Source organism: Procambarus clarkii, chromosome 34 (assembly GCF_040958095.1).
Source record: "Procambarus clarkii isolate CNS0578487 chromosome 34, FALCON_Pclarkii_2.0, whole genome shotgun sequence".
NCBI classification, from domain to species: domain Eukaryota; kingdom Metazoa; phylum Arthropoda; class Malacostraca; order Decapoda; family Cambaridae; genus Procambarus; species Procambarus clarkii.
Genome location: NC_091183.1, coordinates 38107837 through 38128256, shown reverse-complemented (window position 1 = coordinate 38128256; position 20420 = coordinate 38107837). Strand labels below are relative to the sequence as shown.

General features: G+C 37.6%; 3 protein-coding genes across 3 annotated transcripts in view; all 3 read left to right on the top strand.

The window, feature by feature from the left end:
* Positions 1 to 5520: 5520 nt before the first annotated feature.
* Positions 5521 to 11037, top strand: Prosalpha2 (proteasome alpha2 subunit). The gene is made up of 5 exons (XM_045748312.2): positions 5521 to 5653; positions 6962 to 7152; positions 8201 to 8342; positions 9454 to 9609; positions 10512 to 11037. Exons 1-5 carry the CDS (start codon positions 5613 to 5615, stop codon positions 10684 to 10686), a joined length of 705 nt encoding a protein of 234 aa, XP_045604268.1. The 5' UTR covers positions 5521 to 5612; the 3' UTR covers positions 10687 to 11037.
* A 3861-nt stretch (positions 11038 to 14898) lies between these two features.
* Positions 14899 to 18652, top strand: EMC5 (ER membrane protein complex subunit 5). Its single transcript, XM_045748311.2, has 4 exons — positions 14899 to 15052; positions 16131 to 16183; positions 16832 to 16935; positions 17248 to 18652. Exons 1-4 carry the CDS (start codon positions 14974 to 14976, stop codon positions 17375 to 17377), a joined length of 366 nt encoding a protein of 121 aa, XP_045604267.1. The 5' UTR covers positions 14899 to 14973; the 3' UTR covers positions 17378 to 18652.
* Positions 18653 to 20309: 1657 nt separating this feature from the next.
* LOC123762060 (dual specificity calcium/calmodulin-dependent 3',5'-cyclic nucleotide phosphodiesterase 1A) overlaps positions 20310 to 20420 on the top strand; it is a 546501-nt gene continuing 546390 nt past the window's right edge. The window contains exon 1 of the mRNA XM_069335850.1: positions 20310 to 20328. The gene's annotated coding sequence lies outside the window, so the exon portion shown is untranslated. The remainder of the gene's footprint in view (positions 20329 to 20420) is intronic.

The window sequence follows — 20420 nt, the reverse complement described above, 5'->3', positions numbered from 1 at the left end:
CTTGCTGTTTATGTGGTAATTAGCGGAGCAAAACTGACCCTTAATATTGGTGTATAAATGTGTCGTAATGTGGTCTCATTTGTCTATGATAATTGCTTATAATTATGTTATAGAGGATAGTTGGTAAATATTATTATTAATTATTATTATTAAAGTACTATTTTTGTTATTGGGTATTATAATCATTATATTATTTTTGTGAAACTAGTTACACTGTGGTCTAATTAATTAATCAATCTTGCTCTAATTACCCAACTGCTGTAATTAGCCTACTCTCCCTTCATAAACCTTTTCAGTATAAAATATCAGACAATTCCTTCATTCTTATCCGGACATGAATACCTTTTCAAAGACAATATTTTTATCCGGAAAACTCTTAGGCATCTAAGGTCTGGTTGCAAAAATACAAGTTATTTTTAACATATATCAATAAAGTCATAACGGATCTTGAGTCGGATATCATGTGTTCATTTGGAGGCAGCGATATCCTTGAATGAAGTAATCTTTTCTCATATCGCAATGGTTGGATGATTAAAACAGTCTAACCGCTATTTGGTTATATTAGACTTCTTGAAGTAATGAATTGCTTAAACGTTTTCGTTCGGTTTTCTTATATACAGTGACTGAATACTTAAGGAATTGAAGCTTCGACTGATCTGCATTTTTTTGGGGAATTAATTAGTACGAAACTAAAGCGGAACATCTTAAAAGAGCGAATGTATTTTCTTATCTATATAGCCGGAAATTTTTAAAACTCTGTTGAACGCCTGTTGGTTGGTTCCATCCGAACAGCCGGAAAAACGAAAAATTCCGATACTTTTTGACCACCGGGCTGGCCAGGCCACTTTATACAATATTGGAATTCCTAAGGTGGACCCAACCGCCTCCACCCCCATGCCAACACTACCACCCCCCCCCCCTACCAGCACAACGACCACCATCCCTACCACCATCCCAGGCAGGGAGAGACGTATGGGCAAGTCTCCTTATATCCATTGCCTCTGTTTACCCAGCAGTGATTAGGAGTGTTAGTCGACTGTTGTGGGTGGCATTCTGGGCAATGGTCAAATGCTGCACACACACATATCCCAGGTGTACTCGAATTTGTTGACCAGACCACACACTAGAAGGTGAAGGGACGACGACGTTTCGATCCGTCCTGGAGCATTCTCAAGTCGAGACTTGAGAATGGTCCAGGACGGACCGAAACGTCGTCGTCCCTTCACCTTATATCACTTCATCTTATACCACCTTATATTACCTTCCGTCCCTTCACCTTATATGTCCCTATCACCTAAATTTGCATATCTGCCCGAAACGCTTCGCGTAATAGTGGCTTTAGGCATTGTATGTATCAGCGCTATCTATAAACCTAGCAATTGTTGTAAAAATCTCTTGTATGTATGTACCTTACCTGAATAAACATTTACTTATTTATTTATTATTTACTACCTTCTAGTGTGTGGTCTGGTCAACATACGTCAGCCACGTTATTGTGACTCATCGCCTGCGTACTCGAATTTCCCACTAAACGAGGCACAGCACGAGGAAAACAGCAGCAAGGCTGAACATGAAATATGCCGCAAGACAAAGACACCAGCGCCTCAAGGCCGCTACAACGAGTGGGCCGGAAGGTCCAGAAAAAAAGGGTTCACGCCCAAAGTAACTACTACCATCCCCTGCCACCACCACCACGACCACCACCTCTACCAGCACAACGACCACCATCCCCTTGTGAGGTCACATCCAGCTAGTTAGTTTGACCTCGTGTGAGGTCATGGAGAGAACCAGTGATGAACAATGCATCAATGAGAATGCAGTGATGAACAATGCATTTATATTATATATATATATATATATATATATATATATATATATATATATATATATATATATATATATATATATATATATATATAAATCTGGCGGTTGGCACTTTTGACATGACGAAGTCAATGACATCATTAATATGAGCCTTGCCACTGTCCAGTGTCCAGCAGAGAGAGAGACCCGCAATCTATTGAACCGTAACTCTGCTATCTTTGCCGATCGACCAGATGGAGTCACACTACACACGTAGAAGGGTGGCAGACAGTTGGCGTGGGACTACACTTGTGTATCCACCCTGGCAACCACATACATTGGCCTCTCTGTCGGCCAAGCAAGTGCCGCAGTGAACACAGAGAGAAAGGGAGAAGTCAACCAAGTACAGGGAAATAAATCACCAGTACAACTTCGTTCCAATAGGATGTGAGACCCAAGGTCCTTGGGGAGAGAGCGCAAGAAGGTTTCTTAAGGATCTTGGTTCCAAGCTCATTGACACTCGCAGAGACTCTAAAGCGGCAAGTTTTCTTTTCCAGCGCCTCAGTGTCGCGATCCAGAGGGGGAATGCCCGCTGCATCCTCGGTTCCTGCCCGGCGTCGGAGGAGTTCGAAGAAATCTATAGCCTCTAGGAAACTTCCCCTTATTTCCTCTTAATGTTCCCTTTTTTGTAAAAATCACATATGTAACTGTATAACCTTGTATAATAAAGTATACAACATAAAAAAGGGGGGTGGCAGGAGAAGTGAACACTCATACGTATTCAGAGTCAAATGGCAAGTTTTTCTCTGAATACTCTGTACTCACCTAGTTGTGTTTGCGGGGGTTGAGCTTTGGCTCTTGGGTCCCGCCTCTCAACCGTCAATCAACAGGTGTACAGATTCCTGAGCCTATTGGGCTCTATCATATCTATCTATCTGTGTTCCCTTCTTCGAGTTTGTGGGTCCCTACAATTGCACTAGAGGTGGTACCCCCTTATATTATATATATATATATATATATATATATATATATATATATATATATATTAATTTCTGTGCCTTCATCACGCTATCACAAAATATGGCTGGCGGCGGGTCTCCTCCCGGCCCAAGTACCTGAACAGGTTCGAGTGAAGATTTACTACGATGCTGGGGAAATTTACGAACCCCGACGTACGGAGAAATATGGGAGCTGAAATGATGTGTAACTATTTAGTGAGGGGTGCCATGGGAGGGGATGGGAGGGGATGGGAGGGGGGCGTTAGAGGCTGTATTGATTTCTGGCCGCCCTCTACTGGACCACTTTATTAGTGCCACGGGCGGGTGTACTGGTGGCTGAGTGGCTGTCATGCCCTCCCAACACTTACACAGTCCCCCCAGGTTTGATTCTTCAGTATGTACCTTACCTACCTTGAGGTTACCTTGAGGTGCTTCCGGGGCTTAGCGTCCCCGCGGCCCGGTCGTCGACCAGGCCTCCTGGTTGCCGGACTGATCAACCAGGCTGTTGGACGCGGCTGCTCGCAGCCTAACGTATGAGTCACAGCCTGGTTGATCAGGTATCCTTTGGAGGTGCTTATCCAGTTCTCTCTTGATAAGCTGTAAGATGAGCTGGTTTCCCAATTCGGTTGTTAATCATAGTTTCCTTCGGCAGTAATTATAACATAACGAGGGAGACCTCCCCCCCCCCCACTCAAGCACCAGCCCGAGGGCCTCCTTGCTGATGGCTCTACCACCGACGTACCAACCCAAGCAACCCACCTAACCTGTCGAGGCCGATGTATAGAAAACGTCAATATTACGGTGCTTTAAGGTGAACTAATACATCGTATTTTTAACGGATTGTGATGTGTTAGGTGTGTCTCAACAGCCAAATTACAAGTTCTTACTTTGCTTCTTAACTGAACCTAAGAATGAGTACAATTATCTTAACTGGTCCTAAGAATGAGTACAATTATCTTAACTGGACCTAAGAATGAGTACAATTATCTTAACTGGTCCCAAGAATATGTACAGGGACCTTAACTGGTCCCAAGAATATGTACAGGGACCTTAACTGGACCTAAGAATGTATACAGGTACTTTAATTGGATCTAAGAAAATCCACAAGTACCTTAACTGGACCTAAGAATATGTACTAGGTACCATATATACATATCAAAAAGCTAATAGACGGAACCCTACTGTTCACGTGATTTTTTGTTCAACTACCCAAGACATTTATGTATCTCTTTAAATAAATATTAATTTGGAGGAATCTCTAAGTTCGTGACAAGAGGACAAATAGATATCTAACTACGTTACCCCTATAGTAAGCAATGACAGAAAACGGACAGTAACCAAAGAAAACGAACCAATAATTAAGGGTGATCTAAAAGCAATAGTATAAATCACAATAATAATAATTCATTGTGTCTGTGGAGAGGCAGTTAGTGTTTGCTCAAATAGGGAACAAAGGTGGTCAAATGTTATCGTTTTCGACCCACAATCGAGGACATGAGTGAATTAAGCGACGTACCCATAACTCGCGGAACAAATCAGGAAGAACATTAATAAATTAAAGGAATTGTAACGTCAGATTTGGACTATAAACGCAATATGGTAACCAAACGCAGATTTGATATAATAAATGGTTACAGCGGTGGTTGATGCCTGGTACGACAAGAGCAGCCTGATGCTGTAGTCAGACGACCTTATGTCCCAGTCCACCTGACGATTTAGACCAACGTTGCTCGTTAATTGGTTGATGGGAAACTACTTGATGTCCTTGTGGTACGTCTAATTCCTGCCACATCTAAGTAGATGCTACATTATTTCTAAAGTAATTGCTAGGAAATGAGCTCAACCATTTCTGTTCCGACCGGGATTCGAACCCGGAATTCTTGATTGTGCGTGGAGAACTAACCCGACTGTACTGCAGGGACCCAAGTAGAAATGCCTAGGGTTGCAATGTTAAAACTCTGTGCAAAGGCTGTGTTAGTTTAGTTCATTTATTATGCTTAACCATACACCATCCTGTGGGCGGTAGTGGAAAGGGTTTCAAAGGCACATAATGGGCTCAGGGACTGAACCCCACCATTAATTTAGTTAAGTTACAATCTTGATGAGCTAGTAACAAAATTCAATTCACATCGTCACATCAACAATGGGTTCGAGATCGACCACAAGTACAGTTTCTAAATTAAGCAACTGACATATGTGGAGAGCTAGTGTCACAATTGATATGTTTGTCCTGCACACCGCCGCCCATCCAGTGGGCAGCCGTGGATAGGTTATAATCACATAGTTACTACCTATAGTTAGCAAACTGGGGATATTTGGCAGAGATTTATGATAGCAGATCATTTTGAATGAAATATTTACACATCTCTGGAACATTTGTTATAGAATTGTCTCTGAATTTGCGCAAACATATTATTACCTCCAGTACAACCGAAACTCTGGTTCATCACGTTATGTGAAACCCATATAGGGTCTGTTAGATTAATTTTATTTCAAAAACAGCTATATAAACCCTATATTTTGTTTACGTTTTCTTTATTTTTTAAATTTTGTTCTATTTGACTTATGAGATATAATAAATAAATATAAATTGCTACAATATGCATAATTTTATTTAAAAATAGCATAAAAGCATTAAATAAAATTCAAGTTTATATTTTTCAATAAAGAATTATTAAATCAAAAATGTAAAAGATATGAAATTAGGTTATAAACTGTACCATCTTAGAGGTGTGAAGGCATCCGGACGCGGGCTGTGGCTGGGTCCGCCGGCGTCCCGGACCACAACCGACCCACAACTCTGCATCAACCATGGCCACGGAGCGTTACAGTTTTTCCCTGACTACTTTCAGGTAAATAATCCACTTGCAACTTAACAAAATGATAAATATGCACGGGTGAAGGGTGAAGCGCTTTTAGGCATGTACGATTTTTAATCTCAGGAGTGTTTTATCTGCGAAATCTTAGCAGAAGGCGCGTGACTATAATGGGTCCTTAGGTGACTGGCATGTTTTGAGTCAATGGAATTATATTGATTTTGTGTAATTAAAACCCTCTGATTATGCTTCTATAGGTTGTACTTTTCAGAAAATATTCAGACAATTCGTATCCTTAATACTAAAACCAAAAACTGTTAGATTACTTAGTTGGGTAAGGTAGGTTTTAAAATGGGTTGGAGAAGTGGTGGGTCCTCACTGTACCCTAAGAGTCCTGCAGGCCAGGGAACTTCCACCTCTTATCTCAGAAAAGTAAAATTCTTTGCAAATTTTTGGGACTACCAAAATTGGGCATGAAATATATTCAGAAGACCCAAAAAATGCTTCAAGGAGATGTAGGTAGGCTTTTGAAATGGGCAAATTAGACCATGCAGTTCAGTTTTGGTCGCCATACTACAGAATATTCACTTGAGCGAGTTCAGAGAAGGATAACATATTTATTCCCAGGAATTTGAACCTTTTCATATGAAGAGAGAATAAAAAAGATTAAGTTGCAGTCTGTAGAAAGGTGAAAAGTTAGCAGTGACAAGACTGAAGTGTACAAATGAATAAAAGGTTATAACAAAGGAGATATTAATACGGTATTGCGTTAAAAAACGATAAAGGTCGCTTCGCACTGTAAACAGTTCACCAATGGATTTTAAAACTTAGCCTAACCTAACTTAACTCAACCAATCGAAAACTACCCCAGCCTAACTAAACAATATATTTGATTTTAACAAGAGATGGAATAAGAAACTGAAATACTGTAGGCCTACTGAAATATATTCCTAGAATTGGTTAATTCCCAGTTTAAGTAAAATGTGCTTTTGAGAGCTGGATCAACTTCAAGCATATTACAGTAGTGTTCACAACATGCAGTGAATACATTTGGTGACTGAAGTGTAAAGTTGTATTTTGGTTAAGTGAATACAAACGATGAGGCTTGAGATTTTTAGGTCGGTTATGTTTCTGATTAATTATAGGGTGTAATATTTATTGCCATACATGTTGCAAACAAGAACAGTTTGGCTGTTCAGGCAGGCAACAAAGAAATCTACAAAAAGTAGCCACACATTACAGTCCTGTATTTACAGTACTTACAGAAAAGTTTATCTATTTTTTATTTTGGTTGTGTGCCTTGTTGTTACTGTATTTAAATAACTTAATTGTTTTCTTTTACAGCCCCTCAGGGAAGTTGGTGCAGATAGAATATGCACTTGCAGCAGTGGCTGCTGGAGCTCCAGCAGTAGGTATTAAAGCCAAAGATGGTGTTGTTTTGGCTACAGAAAAGAAGCACAAATCTATCTTGGTTGAGGAGCACTCTATCATCAAGGTTGAGATGATCACAGACCACATAGGCATGGTCTACAGTGGTATGTAATGCTTCCTCTAGTGTAGCTACTTCGTTTCTTCCGTCTGAGTTTCTTCGCTGCTGTTTTTATCTTTTTGTTTCATATGAAAGATCAAATAATATTCTTCACTTGTCATTAGATTTGTACTTTCAATTTCTTAATATATTGTCTTTTCAGGTGGTTAGGTTATACTTAATTCCCTCTAGTTTTTTAAGTGAACAGAATGAATTTTGTTATATTAAGTCTGCTTATGATTATGTAAAGTACATATTTTTAATACAAAATCAAAGAAATATGAATTAAAACTTTTCTTTTCATAGGCTTTTAAGCCTTGTGTATCTCTTCTTTTGAGGCATTTAACAAAATTATCCATATTCTTGACAGGAAACCAAATACTTATTCCTGAATACTGTATTATTGAATAGAGTAAAATAACTTACTGTCTTTAAACTTTAAATTAAGGATTTTGGCTCTGTCAGCTACAGGAGAGAGATGTGAAAGTGATAAATATACGAGTCGAGAGAGATATTTTCAGGAATAAGAGAACATACTGTGTTTATTTACCAGCTATTTGTTCCAAGCGTTGTTGTGCTCTTGCAACTTGCATCCTAAGTGATGGGAATGCAAATACTGTACCCGTGACATCATTCTGAAAAGACACAGTTGGGAAATATGTAAGGTCACGTAAGAATTAAAGAGAAATAGAACAAGCTACTGTATTTTGCTGTATTTAGACATTAGCTGCCTGAAAGCTATTGTGTTATGGCCTCCCTCTCCGAGACTTGCTGTCATAGGGAGTTAATAATACTAAACACTGATTTGAAAATACAAAGTGATGCCAAAAAGCTGTTAAAGGCAATCCTTCCCAGATTTAGATCCTATAGCTTTTTATGAATAAAGGAAATGCATCATTGGAAATTAACTCAATTTATTACCCAGTTTCCAGACATGATTAATCTTTGCTCACATTAACAGTGCAGCATAGTATACAAGTACTGTACTAGGTAATATAGGCATCTAGAATTCTGATAAATGTTTGTGTTAAGCTCATGCAGCTTGAAATTTGCAGGAATGGGTCCAGATTATCGCCTGCTGGTTCGTCAGGCTCGGAAAGTTGCACAACAGTATTTCCGAACATACCTGGAGTCGATCCCTACTACACAGCTGGTTCAGCGTCTGGCAGCTATAATGCAGGAATACACACAGACTGGGTACGTTTGTAACCTTTCATATCAACTCTGCCTACTAAAGCTTACATATTGTATATTGAGTAGTATGTGTATTAAATCATAGGAAAGCCATATTTCCTGTTAGTGCTACTGCATCCGATTAGTATGGGTGAGTAAGTAAGTAAGTAATTATCAAAAGAAGGCACCAAACCGGGAAGGCTATGTATTAGTATGGGTGAAGCATTGCAATATCTCATCCACTTACCTTATGCATAAAATAAGTTAACTGCATTTTGCTCTTTTGCTATCATTTTTAGTTCATTCACATAGTATTGAGATACATTTTTCTCGGCAAATGGCTCTTCTAAATAATATCACTCTAAAAATACACTAAATTATTTGCATATGCTCATTAATTTATTGCCTAATACTATATATGTGGTACAATTTCTATTGTTCTGGTTTTTTGTTCAGGATCTCTGAACCTATGTATGATATACAGTATGTGTGTTAATTATGTTACCCCTTTGTTCTTAACTATTAACGTATTGTTTACAGGGTATTCAAAGCCATCGCAAAGAACCCAAAGTGGTTATCACAAAATATGATAAAAATATGTAATCGGAAGTCTGTATGTAGAAGTGGTAGTGGTACTTGTTTGGTTGAGAGATTCTACTGTGGTATGAATGTGGAAAATTAAAAAAAATAGAGCAGTACAAATGAACTATCCAAGATGCATGTGTGACATCAGATTGATTAAGGAATTAAAATGTCATGGAAAGAAGTGGCAAGCAAAACTCAAGAAATGGCAAGGAGAGCATACAGAGATAGTTGGATAAATTGAATCAGTACTGTATATTATGTTAGACTAATGAAGTGAATCTATTCAAATTAATTTGAGAGGAGAAAGACCGAGAACAATGTTGGTGAACATGGTGGGAGGAAACGGGAAGTGTGGATAACTCGGTACTGCATATAGTAAGGTACAAATACTTCTGCTTTGCAATGGGAATTGAACTTGGGACCTTGTGGCTTTGACCCAGCTGCATTGACTGCTTGCTAATCATATAGTTGAACTAGTAAATGTTTTTAGTCAGGCTTAATTTATGATGCCTATTTAGATTTTGTGAATTATTCCCTATATTTATTGCAGTGGAGTGAGACCTTTTGGAGTGAGTCTGCTCATCTGTGGCTGGGATACAGACAGACCCTATCTCTTCCAGTGTGATCCATCTGGTGCTTATTTCCCATGGAAAGCTACAGCCATGGGCAAAAACTTCATTAATGGAAAAACTTTCCTTGAGAAAAGGTAAGAATTATAGTTTAATATTAAGTGTTTATTTTTTTATATAACATGGCATTAAGAAGTGATAACTCTGCTGCCACTAATACAATTGATCCTCGTTAAGTTATTGGATAGACAGACAGGTTCCAGTTTCCAAAATTGTTCTCGACAAAGGGTAAACTTGGCATCAGATCTGAGGACTGCACCTGCCTTGGCATAGAGAACATAGTCAGGTATTTGTGGCTGTGTGAAATATTAAATTATTAATGGAGATGGTGAATGTTTTAAAGGAAGGCTAACTGCATATTGCTTGGTTTATGTAAGACAAAACTGAAATGAAGTAAAAATAGGGAGTAGAGTGGCAATCATATCATAAGAACAGGTGTGACAAAGTATGAAAGAAGTACGTGTTTTTGTAGAACTATTGAGTAAAAGTTAATGTTGTAATTGAATTATTTGGTGTTGTGCTTCTATTTTCTAGTACAGCATGACAATTTTTGGCCTTATGTAAGGCCAAAAAGTTTGTTATACCTGTACAAGTAAAAAGTGACATTCTTTGTAGGACAGGTTGTATAGTCAACTTCTTTGAATGCATGCAATTCTGATGAGATGTTGACCTGCTAGGACATGGTAATTGTAAATAGTATACTGGATTATCAAGTGTAGATAGTACTGTATATTACACAATGAAATTACAATACAATTATAATAACCCCTAACCCTACTATGGGTTAGGGTGTGCCTCTGGGGTAACCCCATATGCTGGTTTGATCCTGTTATCCTGCTCCAAAGATTTTCTCGGTACTGTATATTTTTTCCTCATTTATAATAATTATTTTTTATTTTATGAGTATGGATAGGTTTAAATATGGTTATCTATGTAGTTTTACATTTTTTAACACTGTTACCCAATATATTTTCTTCAGATACAATGAAGATCTTGAGCTGGATGATGCTGTTCATACTGCAATATTGACCCTCAAGGAGAGTTTTGAAGGCCAGATGAGCAGCGACAACATTGAGATTGGTATCTGCAACTCAAAGGGTTTCCGTAGACTTACTCCAGCAGAAGTTCAAGATTATTTGGCAAATATTGCCTAATTTATTTTGTATATCATATTGATGATCAGCTGAACGTGTCACGAAAGGAGAATTGGTACCACTTTCAATCGGCTAGTGGGCTGTAATATCTATTTCTAACTGAAGACAAGAGGCAGTCACATTGTTTAATGGTCATATTTTGGAGTTTTGTAAGGATGTTTAATGTCAATATTGAAAAAGTTATTCCTCTGCACTCTTGACATCATCTGACACGATTCTATTGTGGTAACCAGTTTTAATTTGTTCCACTAGGAATGGTACTTTAAAAATAAAAAGGGAATCACTAATAGTTCATGTATTGTCATTGTAATTTTTCTAACAACAAATTTACAAAATAAAAACATTCTCTTATATGTTGCAGATTTCTTCCTAATAAAATTTGAGGAAATTTTTTATTATAGCACATGTAATTTCACGTACAAAAAGTCACTTTGTACATCAAAGGATAAGTTTGCTATTTGCACAGCTGTAACAAATACTGGAATATATATTTGTGATTTACTTAATAGAAATTAATATATAGTAATACTGTACTGGACAGCACATGGTTTAAGAGAGGGATTGCTTTGTGAATATCTTCTTGAGGTTATCTTGAGATGATTTCGGGGCTTTAGTGTCCCCGCGGCCCAGTCCCAGACCAGGCCTCCACCCCCAGGAAACAGCCCGTGACAGCTGACTAACACCCAGGTACCTATTTTACTGCTAGGTAACAGGGGCATAGGGTGAAAGAAACTCTGCCCGTTGTTTCTCGCTGGCGCCTGGGATCGAACCCAGGATCACAAGTCCAGCGTGCTGTCCGCTCGGCCGACTGGCTCCCAGTAGAGTAGAGTACCATTTTGACTTAAATGTTGTATTTTACATTTAATTTATTTCTTTAATTTACATCTTGGAGGGGAAGGGGGGGGGGGAAACATAATTTGGAAGGGGTTAATCTTCCACGGTAAAGGAACATATCATTCTTGTTTCTGGAAGAACTGTGACTCAGATAAAATCTGGTTTCAACAGCAATTTTAGAAATGTTCTAAAATATGTTTTTTTTTGCATGGGTTGTGGTGGATTAATTAGCCCAATCATTTTGATCTCAATTAAAGCAATAATTTTAGTGTCACAGTCAGTTGCACTTTGAATAATAAGGTCCTCATAATAAGAAGGCTGTACTAGGGGACATCTAAGGATGGTCTTTATGGCGAACATTTCTCAAACTGTCAAAGCACTCTTGTGTACTAGTATCTTATTTTCTCTGCTTAGGTAAATAAGTCTAGGCCTAAAAATCTCATCAGTAAATGTTTCCTTGATAAGGTGAGGGGGGAGGGGGCTCCATGCCATTGCAGCCTGCTGTCACTTAACAAGGTAATTCCCCATGTATGTGTGTGTGTGTGTGAGAGCTGTGTATGGTGACCTCATCTAGTGGAGGCCGCCAGCTCGCGGTCCCTGCAGGGTAACCGTGCTCTGGTGGAAGACTGGAGTAACACGCCAGCTTCCTTGGGGTCTCCCACCGCCCCATCCTCCTAAAATGAAAGTAGAAATAGTAACGAGAAAATGACTAGGAGCCCCATGTACTTATAGTAACTGTGGCTCGACAGTACGGAGCACCAGAAAGTAGACTTGTAGTATTCAATTTGGAAACAACTTTTTTGTGTTGCTAATAAAGCCTAACGTTGCCATCCTGGGCCTAATATACGCTAAGGCTTTATATAGTACAAATATCAAATCAAATGCTTATTCAGGTAAACGTACGTACATACATACAAGATGAGTTACAAACATAATGCTGGATTTCTTGAAAGAGCTAGTCTACAATGCCTAAAGCCACTAATACGTACAGCGTTTCGGGCAAAATGACTAGTGTTAGTATATGTGCTATAGCAGGCCTACAAATAGGTTTACTTTTCTCGACTTTTATACAAAAACAATACAGAAAGTGGCTTACTGGGGATTCATCACTACATACTGGCATGGTCGACCATACGGTTACAAAAAGTACTAACCTCAATTTGTGCTGAGCTGACCTTGTTACATCCTGTACCACGACCAAACCCTCTGGTCCTAACCAAAGAGCCAGAGCTCAATCCCCGCGAGCACAACCACTGGGAGAGTACGTCACAGGTGTAATGGCGCCTCCCCGTCTGTCCGCGCCACACCGTGTGGTCACGTGACCTCGGGGCACCTAACCATTAGTCATTCCAATTGGCATGTAATTACCTAAGTGTAGTTACAAGATGAGAGCTACGCTCGCGGTGTCCCTTCATCCAGGGACTTCCCTGTAGCCGTCTCCCTCAATTTTGGCCTCAAATTTTCTACGCTGAGGCTTTTTACTTGCAACTAAGCGGAGAAATGTAGACATTTATATACACCACAGACTAAGAAAGTAGAAATAGAGCATAGCAAAGATGTACAGTGACCACAACACAGCAGTTGCAACATCAGGATCTGCGGGCTGGTGCAAGAATTCAACCAACGACGAACCACTTAGTTTGATGAAAGGGAACATTAGAACAACAGAAGTACACTTAAATCGCATCAGGCTTGGATACCCACGTGCATGGGAAATAGGCTTACAGGTTCCGGATGATGAGAGGAAATATCAGCGCTGGACAAACGCCCAACAGACCATAGGAACATTATCTAACACATACGCTAGTTAAATAGTTAGTAATGAACGCAATAATGCGCGCCAAAAAATGTATTCGCAAATAAAAGTTCTATCAAAACCTAGACGGTTTAAAAGTTAATATTAAGTTTATGTTAAAATAAAAATTCAAAGTAGATTAATTTATGTAATATTTTAAAGTAAATTTTAAAATATATTAATATATTTTCTTTTTTCTTTTATAAATAAATATTGTTGGTTTTATTTTATAAACGTATCATATACAATTTTATAATTTGTTTAAAATTTTGAGAATATGTTTAATTACAAATTAAATATAAAAATTTTCCTGGGTAAAATGAACACTATTATTATTTTTTGTGAGCGTTGATTTACAAATTATAGAAGCAATTGACACTTAAAAGGCTCCTAGACTGATGTTACGTCATATAACACTTAAATTTAACTGAGTTAAGTGCTCAAATGAGCCACAGAGATATTAGAAAGAATTGTTTCAGTTTTTTTTTATTAAACCTAGGTATATAGAGCAATTTGCTGCTACCATATTCTATATGAAAGATTACACAGCGTTGATCAAAAACTAGCTATAGGTTCATATAATATTCCCATCTCACAGGATGGTTAGTCATACATGGAATCAGGGGAGAAAATACTTGCCTCAATACAAACATAAATTAGCTTTAACTAAATGATAACTTTACGGCTTTCATAAGAGCACTAAATCATGGAAATAGTATATTACAGTATAGTTACTTTTTACCAGCTTCTATAAGATTCCTCTCAGATAAAAAAATTTAGATTAAAAACCAGCTACAAGCTCATCCAACATCCCCACCTCACAGGACGGCCAGTCATGCGTGGAATCACGAGAGAATAAATGTAAGGCTGATATATTAGCCTCCACTAGCAAAATCTGGGTACCGCACAAGAATATCTTCCAATATTCTTGAGAGTATGAAGTAATTACAGAGCTCAAAGTACCTCATACCATTTGGTCTTAAGTCACTGATAATAGGGCAATCACAGATATAGTGGTGGAGAGTATATCCCAGCTCTTGTTCACATAGTTTACAGCTGGAATGTTCACCATTGGGGGATTCATTACCTACAGCCACCTGCCATCCTACTGAGTAGTAGCGGTGCGCTAGGCGAGGTCGCTGGCAAGTGGCGGTGCGGTTCTCGCACTTGCTTCAGTCAATATTGGCTTATTTAATAAGTGCATATGTGACATGCTAATTGATTGTGAATATTTTAGTTTACCTTGAAAAGCGTCATAGAAAACACCGACCTAACCTAACCTTCTTAGTATGTTAAGATAAACATCTTAGTGCTTCTTAATTACAATTATTACTTAACCTATACCGTTGATAGGTTAAGTAATTATTGTAAATAAGAAGCAATAAGATGCTTATCTTAACATACTAAGAAGGTTAAGTGAGGTCGGTGTTTTCTATGACGCTTTTCAAGGTAAACTAAAATATTCACAATCAATTAGTATGTCACATATGCACTTATTAAATAAGCCAATATTGACAGAAGCAAGTGCGAGAACAAGCCGCTGGCCAGTAGCGGTGCGCCAGGAGAGGTAGCTGGCCAGTAGCGGTGCGCCAGGAGAGGTAGCTGGCCAGTAGCGGTGCGCCAGGAGAGGTCGCTGGCTGCTCGACATAAACACCACCATGGCCGTCGTCTGGGCGAGACTGGCATTCCTAGCGGGGATCGTCTCCTTGTTTCATGCAGGTTACTCGGCCGCGCAACGTGAGTGGAGCTCTCGCTTGTTGACGCACTCAACATTGTGACTGGACTCGTAAATTATTTATCTGTGTGCTGGACGGACTTTTGTGCTCATAACTAACGCTCCCTAGTGTACCTAAGTTTACCTGAGGGCCACTAACACTAGTAGACTGGACGAGGACATGAAGCCGGCGGCTTGTCAAAGGTCCCCCGATTTGTCCTGATTATTTTTTTCCAGCTGGATTTTAAAGGTCAACATAGTTGTGACATTTACGGCTTTGGCGGGTAGGCGGTTCCATGGGTTATTAACCCTATGGGTGAAAAAACATCTGTTTTCAGTCCTATATTCAGCCTTGTTGAGTAAAGGACCGTTGCTCCTTGTTTGTGTTACATCTGACCTTCTGACGAAGTTCTCTTGATCAACATCCTCCAAATTGTTCAGTATTTATAAGTTTCGATGAGATCAGCCTTGTCGTGTCTGGTTTGCAGTGTTGTTGAAGTTTTGATTTTTGCTGATACACAGTGCATATGAGCAAGGCAGTCACACGTATCCTTTTCATGTCCTTTTGTACATATAAATAATGATAATAAATCAGAAAAATTTGAAAACATTGAATACTGTAGTGATGTACAGTATATAACTGTGTGGAAAAAAGTTTTGGTAGTAGATTATTGTCATTAAGAGCTTCGTGGACCAGGAAATTGCCTCAGATGGCTGGCTGCAGGACAGGCTGCTACAGGAGAAGCTCTATTGAAAAAATCTATCTATTTTTCAGAATAACTTTTTTTGGAACCACTGAGCAAAACTTATAGAAATTTGTCACTTTCTAAACTACAATTTCTTCCAAAATAATGTAGGTCCATTGACTTTCTTTGGACTAAGATTTTGTGATTCTTTTAGTAACACTATTGTTATCATTTTTATGTATTATGTATATAATAAATATTACAATACTTGTAATATTTCAGAATTTTTGCATTCAGTGCAGTATTCAAAAATAGGTGCATTACCAGTGAGACTGCAATGTTTATATTCAATTTGCATGCATTCTTTTCTTTCATGATATTGACGACGGCATGATGACCATCCTTTGGTGCATAGATCGAGCATATATGAGAGTCACAGAACAGGAGTATACTTCTTTACCAACAGACGTAAGTACTGTATATTAGAAATAACGTAAACGATATGCAGGGTTTTGTGCATGGTGGTCAGTAGTGGTTAAAATAATACATTTTGTCTCAGCCTGTATTTCAGGGTTTTTCACACTTCACACTTTTTTCAGGGTTTCAAGTGATGCTACATTGAGAGAGAATGGGCTCAGTTTGCCTACCTCATGTATTTCTAAAGTAACTTGTAGTGCAAAGGCACTCACTGCAAAGCATTAAGCAAAGACATGGCAACTGGGTTGAAAGGCTTTGTAGCAGGTTGAAATACAGAAGGTTTTTAGTTCATAAACTTAATTTTTATTGTTTTTATTCTATTGCTTATACTGTAACTGAATAAGCATAGTATCAGTGATTTCTAGTTGAATAAGAATTTATGTTGCGATCATCAGAGTATGTTCTATGAAAGTTTGACTTGCTATCTTTCTAATAAAAATATGCTATATATATATATATATATATATATATATATATATATATATATATATATATATATGCCGTGCTTCATGAAAACAGCATTTAAAATAGATAGTGCACTAAGAAATTTAACTGGCCACATCTTAATGTTTGTTCATAGTACAGGGTACAGTGCTCTCATTTGCCAAACTTAAGTTTCACTTTTCGGTATTGTTTCAGATTGGTGTTCAAGGTCTGTTGAGCCTTCTCTTAACAATGTATGGCATCCTACACATTGCTGGAGATTTCAAGGAGATTCGGGCTAATGTTCAGCTTCAGAATAAGTAAGTTTTTTTATTAGCATTTATTGTACATGTATTCCCATCAAAAAATATGATTTGTGGTTAAGTAATGCACAGGTGAGTACCAAGTGGGGTAGGGGCAAAGTAATGTGTGTTTCTTATTCATTTGGTGCAAAATCTGCAAAAATTAAAATGCAGTACAGTAGTTGAAAAATTAACGCCACTATCATAAAATGTTAACAGTTGTGTAAATTTTTGCTAATATGGGTAAACATCTGGAATTCAACAAATTTCCTAACTTTTATTAAGGAAAGAATTATGCAAATTGTTATATATAATCTTTCTACCTTGCAGGTCCTGGGAAACTGTGGGAAACAGACCAACATTCTACACGTTTGCACACCGAGGTCGAGCATTAAGCCCAAGCTATACACCACCAAAATCTAAAAGTTTGCTGGATAATGTAGAAAGTATTTCATCTTAAGCAATATACTTTCTGTTTGTAAGAAACATACAGATGGACTGTAGCTTACATGTGGTGATGTACTCTGCAAATTTAATCTAGCTGTATCCAAGTTATATTCAATTTGCATGCATTCAAATTACAGTATCACAAATACCAATTGTCAATTTAAGTGTGTTGACTGGAACACCGATACTGTTGAACAACATTAGAAAAAAAATACTAAAAATTTCAGAAGGAATGACAGATGTTATATATACAGTATTATCAAATAAAAATGCAAAAAATATCTCTGGATTTTTGCTGTTATGACTTATCATGTGCAGAGATGGTTGTAGTGGTGCGAGTTACAAAGCACTAGCAGTTCACTGCTGTACTGCAAGATGTTTAAGCTTTAAATAAAACTGTCACTCCCAGCTTACATGAATAATCCTTGGTATGTCAATAAATAAGCTTATACTATCAAATTTACTTTTAACAAATATTAGGTAAATATTTTCAAAAGCTATACCATATGTCAGGCTAGCACAACAGGAAAGGTGAGTGAGGGAGGGAGGTGTTGAGTATAGTATTGTATATAAAATTTTAAAATTTCAGGAATTGATAAGTGTCTCGGCCTAATCGCCTTGGATTTTCAATGTTCGACCGTACCAGTAGGCTTTAAGCATCTGATTCATTATCACTGCAAACATAGTGTCACAAGTATAAGAATGAACATACTGTATTTCCTTGAACTTTCCTAAGTTATGGACAGGACATGGTATGATATTTTGTGGATGCTGTAATTAACAGAAAATTTACAAGAAATATACTTTGCAAATATTTTAAGATATATTTTAACCCAATTTCAATGTAGGAAAAATATTTGGTATTTTAGATCATTATTTGATGTAAATTAGCTTTAATAACAGAAATTAAACGAATACTTAGGTAGATTAATAATTACATGTACAGTATCTAGGTTTAGTTACAGTTTGTAAATTTTATTCCTAACTTTGTCTATAATGTTTAGTGTTTCAAATTATAAGAGCAAGATTTCTTGCATTGTAACTCAATAAAGGTGAACAAATTGGATTTTGTGCAACATTTTTGTTTCTTTGCATTTTCTTCTACAGTATTTACCATTTATTTGTAGCCATGTGCCCAGTGAACATGCCAATAAAGTCAAGTCACTCACGTGACTGCTACTGAACTTGTGTATTTGACAGGTTACTTGCTTGGTAATATCTTAATAATATTAATGTGTGGAAAGACCAGTTGGGTAGGTAATTTTGTACAATAAACTCTACCATCATTCATGATATTTCATGTTTACCTTCATCAGATTTTGAAATGGGAAACATTGTTGATATGATGGCTATGCAAGCAAGCCTAGTTGATTCGTGGTCATTTGATGGAATCTGTCCAAATTGTCTTGATCTCACACAGTCACTCAGCTTTTAAAAACAACCTTAATGTGTTTCCGTTTAAAATCCTTAAATGTACTATCATTATATACTTTTTCATTACGCTGTTCATATAATTTATCAAAGCTCGTGTCTCTGCTCTTGTATTGGCATCTTGAGAATACAAAATCATACTTTAACATAGTTTTAAATGGTGATTATATATATATATAAAATATTGCCCCTGCTGATAATTAACTATGAATATTCATGAATCAAGCACTAGCTCCATGCTTGAGAAACTGACCTTGCAGTGCTTTCTGATTACCTTGAAGAGCTTCACTGCCATGCCTGTGGTGCAGTCACAACATAAGTTACAGGTCCTAAGTATAGCAATTTGGATTGAAGTTCCCAAGTCAATGATAAAGCTTTGTTACATTATATATGATTAGTATTTAGTTTGTCAGTTTTGACTCAAAACCGACACAGAAATATGACCAAACCTAAGTCAGTAATCCATGTTCTTAATATATTAATATTGGTAACAATGAACCAACTTTGAAAGAAATATTTCAAAGTAACGAAAGTTGTTCTGCCTGGGTACAGGTACAGGTACTGAACACCATAGTTTGTGCCTCTAACTCTTGCCACCACTGCCCATGGGATACATACGGGGGTGCATAATAAATGACTAAACTAACTGTTAAGCAAATTAGCCCTTGTTTACTAGGTAAAGTAGTGTAACTGGCTATTAGGTACGACATTCATCGGTACCTATAAGAGAGAATGTGTTTGTTTTTTATTTCAGAATTAACAAGAGTGGATTACGTGAACTTGGGCTTATTTGGCGGAAATTCTGTCATATATTTTACGAGGAAAAAAAATTACATCACCAAATTTGGTCTTCAAGTTGCTGTATTCCTTCATCAACTTCTTTGATTACTAATCATTCAAAAACCTACACGCTGATATTTTTAGTGAGGGGCTATAATTTGCCCCCAGTTAAATGGGCTATGTGCCTTTTGCAGTAAATCATTTTGTGTATAATGATGACGTCACTTTTATGTGTATATTTGTTTGTATCTTTTTTTATGTACACTGATTGCCTGTCCCCGACACAGAACTATTATTATTATATAAATCAGAATGATATACTCATTAAATGAATTAGAATAGTTAAATATTAAAAACCTAAAGTAAAATATAAATAAAATAAAAGACATATATACACAAGAAAGAGAATGATAAACACCTCAAACAACACTTCAGAGAAGACGACAATTAATGAGTAAACAACAAAGTCGAGGACTCCGAGCTGCTGTTTTTGTTTAAGATTCAGCAACTCGGAAAGTTCCAAGTAGCACCGTCTATTGTGAGCCCGTAGTGAGCTTACCTGCCACAGGAGCGGGACTGTAACTGTACTCTGAGCTGTTCAACTCTGGTGTCATTCCAGCCACTGAGACACTGAGGTGTTGAGTTGAGGGCGAGACGGAATACAAAACAGAACCGTGAAATCTCTATCAGTGAAAAGGTGGCCCTTATCCTCGCCGTGATCTCTCAATATCAGAGGCTGCACAGACCAGTAAGGTAAGAAATGTCCCCATGTATGCTCATAAATATGGTGTTGAAAGTTTCGCGAGGTATTTCCCTCATATCGAACATTTAAACAGATGCAGTCT